General features: G+C 33.0%; 1 protein-coding gene across 50 annotated transcripts in view; it reads left to right on the top strand.

Annotated features, from left to right (window-relative positions):
- Positions 1-6,107, top strand: part of LOC115212809 — a 178,149-nt gene extending 172,042 nt beyond the window's left edge. For all 50 annotated transcript variants that reach the window (XM_029781522.2, XM_036503558.1, XM_036503556.1 and 47 more), the window contains one exon: positions 1,508-6,107. In XM_029781522.2, the coding sequence (XP_029637382.1) occupies positions 1,508-2,250 (743 nt within the window). In that variant the 3' untranslated portion in view covers positions 2,251-6,107. The remainder of the gene's footprint in view (positions 1-1,507) is intronic.
- Positions 6,108-7,217: the final 1,110 nt, after the last annotated feature.

The raw sequence follows: 7,217 nt of genomic DNA on the forward strand, positions 1-7,217 counted from the left end.
GCTGAGCTGTGTTATACAGAGAGGTTAGTCTGTACTCTTGATGTAGATATTTACAGGAGTGCTTCATTGTCTCGGTTTACAAACATCCTGTAGTTAACAATCAGAAACATGTTGTTTTATATCACACGTTTCAATATTAGGCATCTGTGGAGAGAAGATTGTCTAACACTCTACTTTCCTGTTATTATTATTAGAGAGTTTAAAGCAGTGAGATGGCAGAGTGGTTAGCACACCAGGCGAAATGCTTAGTGGTATTTTGCCTGTCTTTACATTCTGAGTTCAAATTCCGCAGAGGTGGATTTTGCCTTTCATCCATTTGGGATTGAGGAAATAAGTACCAGTTATATCACTGGGGTCGATGTAATCAACTTGCCTTCTCCCCCAAAATTCCAGGCCTTGTGCTTTCAATAGAAAGGATTATTATTAGAGTTTGTCACTCAATTTGTTACGGTGGTGGGCTGGCAGAGCCATTAGCATGCCAGGCAAAAATGCTTAGTGGCATTTTATCCATCTTTATGTCCTGAGTTCAAATGCTGCTGAGGTCGACTTCACCTTTCATCCTTTTGGGGTCAATAGAATAAGTACCAGCTAACTAGCAGTTGTTTACATCAACCCCAATGCTCGACTAGGGCCTATTTTATTGCCCCTGAAAGGATAAAAGGAAAATTTAACTACAGCAGAATTTGAACTAAGATCTTAAGGTCGGAACATTGATTCTGTGTTTCAGGACATATTTACAGCAACCAAAAGAGTGTCTCGACACCAGTTAGTGCTTATGTCAGGACAAGAACCAACAAACTCTTCTTGCTTTCTTTTCTACTACTCTTTCAACCCAGACATTTTCTTGGGATGGTGGTCAGTCATGTTCTTAGAACAATCTGGATTCTTCTTCTTCTTCTTCTCTCAGCTGTTTTTAACAAATCTGCAAAACTGAAGCATTGAGCTGACTTAACATTGAAACTGATTTTGTAATTAAAATACTGTATTATTTTGTTTCCTACTGTCTTGTCAAGTAATTTATTGAGCATTTTTAAAAAGGTTAAGGGAGCAGACCCCTACAGAAAATCTGGAGGGAAGGGACCGTGAAGCAGATATGGTTATACTAAACCAATATCTGGCATCCTCTGAGGCTGTGCAGATGCCACAAACATATTGACTTATTCTTTCATGACATTTTCATGAATAGAGACATGGTCAGTGTACACAAGGCTAGGCACTTGCTTCTGGACTCAGCCCAGGCACAGCAGAGCAAATGCTTAACTTACTAGTCTCTCTAATACTACCAACCAAAATAGGAAAAAGTCAATCATTATTTTAATTGCAAGAATGGGGGAGGGGGGTTAAAAGAGAAAGTCCATATTTTATGTAAAATTTCTTTTTTTTCTTCTTAATTCTTTGCATTATTTCAACTTCTTCAAAAAATTTCAGTTCATTGAATGTATTTTCTAGAATTTGTGAAAATATTTAATGTAATGGAGATGTGTTTATTGACTTGTCTCTATTTCAGGTACATTCCAGAACATAGAGCATGTGTTTGTCGTCGGTGTTGCAGGTGGAGTTCCTTACTACACAGACTATTACAAACACGTTCGTCTAGGGGATGTGGTGATATCTCGAGGGGAAGACAGAGATGTCATCTATTATTATTGTGAGAAAATCCTGAAAAACAAAAGTGGAGACTTGCAGTATCTTCACAAGACATTTGCTCCTAAAGATAGCAGTTTACAACAAACTGCAAGGAAGATTGTTGAGACCAGTAAAAATAATCCCGAATCCAAACCATGGGAACTCTATTTGGAGGAAGGTCAGAAATTATTGCAAGGTCAAGAAGTCCACTTTATGCGTCCCTCTTCCACTACTGACCGTCTTTATATGAATATTGGAGAAGACAACGTCATTGAAGTCGAACACCCACAACCACCAGAGGAGATTGCTTCCAATTTCGATCCAGACAAGCCGAGGGTTCATTACGGTGTCCTTGGTTCAGGCCGGCCTGTGGTCAAAAGCGATGCCATCCGGCTTGATTTTGCTGGGAAATATAACATCAAAGCTTTCGATACTGAATTTGATCAAGTTCTTGAGTCTATTATTGGCAATCGGAAAGACAGTTTCATGTTTATTCGTGGCATATCTGATTATACCGATGGCTCCAAGAACAAAGAATGGCAACCTTATGCCGCTCTTACAGCTGCTGCTTTCATGAAAACAATTATAAAGGCCTTAACCAATCCTTTAGTAGATGATTTCTAAACCATTTTTTTTTTTTTTTTTTTAGTTCTGTCTGCATGATTCCTTTTCCTTTTCCACTGACTCTCTTTTTAATCTTCTCCTAATTTTAAAATGCTCATTTTTTAATGCATTCCATCTTTCTAAAGTCTCCTTTGATAATTTCCCTGATCCATGCAGCTCGTTAAGGAAAAACCTGACAAAATAAATCAAGTAGCTTTTCTATAATTATGGTCTGCTGTGCTAAATTTTCTTTAAACAAAGTGTTGAGGAAAAAAAATACAATAAATATTTTTGAAGTTATTTTTTTCAAGATTTTTTTTTTCATTGAATTCAAGCTTGTTTCAATAAAATTTGGGAAATAATTTATATCTTGCTAAAATATTCCTAAATTTTCAATTTTGTTTATTTATCAACGCATTCTAAGTTTATGATTAAAGAGTTAATTTCATTTTTGAAGTAATTTTTTCCATTTATTTCTCCAGGTATGAGCTTATTTTTTAATTTTTTGTATCCACAAGAAGAAAAAAAACAGTTTAACACAGTTAAAACCTCAATTGATTTAAGAAAACTATCAATATTCGTTTTTGTTAGTTTAACAAAATCTTTGGAAATGCAGTAATTTTTTTCATTATTGTTAAGCCTATCATTATCGTTAAGCCTATATGTTTTGCATAACTAATTTATGCTGTCTGTTGTTTTACTTATAAATTTCTTCCTAAACTGTGGCGCAGCTAAAAATTATAAAGTATTTGAGCAAATGGACATTTTCTGTTGCTATTAAAATACATCACACTCTCTCACACTTGTTATAATAAGTCTTCCATGCTGTGTGCCCTAAAACCAAGAAAAGGTTTCATAATTTCCAATTTATTATCTTAAACGATGGCAACTTGGAGACAAAGTGAATATAAAATGACTTGTTGCTGGGATAATGAATTATAAGATATCAAATTGGTTCAATTTATATAATCTTTTTACCTTTTTAAAATAAAAATTCAATTAAATTGTAATCATGATGGTGATAATTCTCTCTCTTTAGATTTCAAGTATGTGTTGGTAGGCTGTGAAAGAATGTGACAAGAAACTCAGTTTTAACTGCTTTTAAATATATATATGCATATATACATAAATGTATATACACATATGTATGTATATATAAAACAAAATGAAATAACGAAGCCAAAAGAATATTGAATTTTGTTACCATTTTTTTTTGCTGCTGTTTTTTAAAAATTATAACAATATTTGTGAAAGCTTTTTTTAATTAATTAATGCTTGAAAAAGAAATCAAATATTTTTGTTAAGGAAGAGGGGGGTTGTACCTATTTGGAAATAATAGAAATAAAAAGAAATTTTCAATTTAGAATTATATAATATCTTCTGAAATGTATTTAGCAAGCTGCGCCAAAGATTGACACAAAGGAACTAATTCTGCCTAGGTGGTACCCACCTTTTCTTTTAGTCTCTAAAGTTGGTTCATTTTGGTAATTTAGACACCAATAAATATAATTTGTTTCAATTTCAGAACTTCTGTTTAATTTTGTTCCATAAATTTTATCAGTCAATTATGTAAAGTTATATTGGACATCATAAAGTGAAACTGTACTTAGTTTTTATTGCTCCTTTCTATCAAATAATCTTACTGTTCAAAACAGTGTTTTTTGAGCGCACAAAATTACTTAAGAAATTCCAAACTCTTATATTTACTGATCTTGAAAATGTTTGATTTCTCTAATTCTATCAGACTTGTGATGAAATCTACCTAAATCACAAAAGTAATACCCTGTAGATTATTTCACACATTTTATGTCTAATGGTGTGTGGAACAAAATTCAGCTACTGATAAATGATTTTCTATTCTTACTAAAATAAACGAAAAGTTATATATTTATTGTGTGTGTCTGTCTATTTTATCATCCAAAACCCCAAGAGCATTCAATACACGTTTATAGAGGTAGCAGCAGTAGTGTGCAGAGTTTAATCTCTGGGTAGAGTAACCAGGATTTCAAACCTACTTTAACAAGGTTTTCTATAGAACCAACAACCTTGTCTGTGAACCCGACTCATCTGTAATTGAAATGAGAAAACAAGATAACATTTTAAGAATTATGATGGATGTTGTTGACTAGTCATGCATCATTTCTGATGTGAAGTCTTTCATCTTGTATTGTGCCAACAATTTTCTTAAAGTTTGGAAGAAGGAATTGAAACATGTTGCATCATACCAAACATTTCAAATTTTTGGATATTTTTCTTTTAGAAATTGGGTTGGGTGGAAGCTATGGAATTTGCTTTTGAGACCAAGTCATTAACATCTTGACTCATCTCTAAAAGTTGATCTTCTATCCAAGAATTCCCTCTGTAAAGTTCATATTTCTCCTGTCATCTCTTTAATTTCTAAATCAATTTTAAGAACACTGTTTTTCTCAGCAGCATTCACAGAATATATGCTCTGTGACTCTTGTGTAGTTGGTCAAAGTTAACCACTATTGTTTTTTTTTATTTTTTTTTTTTATATATATTCTCTTTCACTCAATAAGACAAGGTTGACTGTCCAAAACTATTGGGTATGTGTTTACAGTCCGAGTTACACTCAAATATTAGTTCTGTTCATAATACCAACTTTTCCCTTTATGAAATATTAATCTCAATCTATGTATAACATAAATCAAAGAAAATCGAGGTTTCTTTTTGAACCACAAAATATTATTTGAAATATAAATACGTCTAATGATGTCTTATACATAAAGCGTAGATCATGGGATTTTAAGGTGAAAATGGATTATCAAAAATACTTGTTTTTTTTTTATTTTATTTCCCCACTTTAAGCCAAATTTGAAGATTTTTGAGAAAACCTGTTTGTATTCATCTTTTAAAGAGATTTTAAATATATTACTGATGATATACCATGGATTTAAAAAAAAAATTTTTTAAAGAATTTCTTCTCAATCTTGCCTCGGACATTAAGATAATCATCAACAATTTAATGTTGCCTGATTATCTTAAAACAATCTACAATCAAATAAATCTTTGTAAGATTTTTTTTCTCTGTTTTCAATAAAAAAAAATTACAATCCGGTAACACTAGTTACAAACATGCAGGTAAGTCTTGTTTTTTCGTTTTTTCTTAAATATTTCAGGACACTGACTACACCATAAAAATTTCTTACAAAGTAATATAGTTTATATTCCTGTTAAACAAAAAATAAAAACACATACTACAGAATTTGCATATATATGTGTGTGTGTGTGTATATATGTATATACACACAAATATATAATATTTATTTTAGACGATGATGTATGAAATTGCACTTTTATAAAAAGAACTTTTCAACTGCCTTCATCTCTCTCTCTCTCTCCTCTCTCTCTCTCTCCTGCTGTATTCATGTTGTTAGAGCTAGAAATGGCAACATAAGTGGTTTGTTTGTTTCCCCCCTTTTTCTCTCCCTCATCTTGAAAACCCTTCTTGGTTTCATTTGATATACAAGAGTTAGATTTTTCTTTTTTAATTCTTGAAATGTTTTCATCAAAACTTAGTTTGCTGATGTCTTTTGCCTGGAAACCAAACCCATCTTTTTCCTGTTCAGTGGGAACTTTAGTTGTTGCCTTGCATCCTTTGTCTTGCCTCATCCCCCCCGGCTCCTATATTATTTTTCTCTGCAACCACACACTACACCAACTGATATATGTTCTTATTGATTTGGAAACTGTCCTTTTGTTATTTTTGCCTCTCTTTGTACAACTTCCACTACTGTCTGCTGTTTTATCCATTATTTCAATTCTCTGCTCTGCTTGTGCAAAAAAAAAAAAAAAAAAAATTACTGCTGCCAAGAATATTTTTGGTAAATCTGACATTACAACAACAAAGAGAAAAATAAAATGAAGATGAAAATAAAAGCATTCTCTGAGAGAACTATGTCTAAAATTTTGTATTTTCTTTCCTTGTTATATTTCTTATGAGTTCTATGTATTCCTTGTCAGTATTTCTTTCTTGGAGAGGACTTTGTTCTTTGTAACAGATAAAGATAAAGTTGTCTGCCGTTTCAAACCAAAACAAGAAACTAGTTCCTTTAGATGTGTTTTCAAAACACATCTCGGGTTTTACATCACTGTTTGTTTAGTTTCTCAGTTTCTTTTAGAAACATTTTTAACATGATTAGTCTAACGTCACAGCTTGTGTGGGTGGTTGTTTTATTTAAACGGTGGATGGTAATACAAATCCAACTGTTTCCAAGCTTGGTTGACTTGCTAATGCATAAAGACAAGACAAGATACTCAATAATCTTGTCTAACAAACTCTAAATAGATCTGTGGATGGTTGGGCAGACTTTCAGCAATTTAATCTCTTTTATTTACAATTTTAAATAAAATTTTTAAACATTGCATGTGATAAACCTGTTTGAATAGTCTATAAACCAACTGAAAAAAAAAAAAAAGTATGGCATTTATGATATTGGTGTAGCCTCTTGTAAAGCCAGAGGCTAAGCGAAGACATCATCATCATCATCATCGTTTAACGTCCGCTTTCCATGCTAGCATGGGTTGGACGGTTCAACTGGGGTCTGGCAAGCCCGAAGGCTGCACCAGGCCAGTCAGATCTGGCAGTGTTTCTACAGCTGGATGCCCTTCCTAACGCCAACCACTCCGAGAGTGTAGTGGGTGATTTTATGTGCCACCGACACAGGTGCCAGACGAGGCTGGCAAGACTTTCAAATTTTGGCACAAGGTCAGTAATTTCCAGGGAAGAGTCAAATAAATTACAGCAACCGCAGTGCTTAGCTGGTACTTTTATTGATTCCGTCAACCTTAAAAGGTATTTGAATTCAGAACATAAAGACAAACGAAATGCTGTTAAGGATTTTTCCTGGTTATGCTAAGAATTATTCTGGTATCTCACTGCCTTAGGCTAAACAAAGATATCACCTGGAGAAAGTTACTAATCATATTCAAGTGTCAAATACCTTAAATTATTAGCTAACGAGTAG

The sequence above is a fragment of the Octopus sinensis genome, linkage group LG6, assembly GCF_006345805.1.
Source record: "Octopus sinensis linkage group LG6, ASM634580v1, whole genome shotgun sequence".
Taxonomy (NCBI): Eukaryota; Metazoa; Mollusca; class Cephalopoda; order Octopoda; family Octopodidae; genus Octopus; species Octopus sinensis.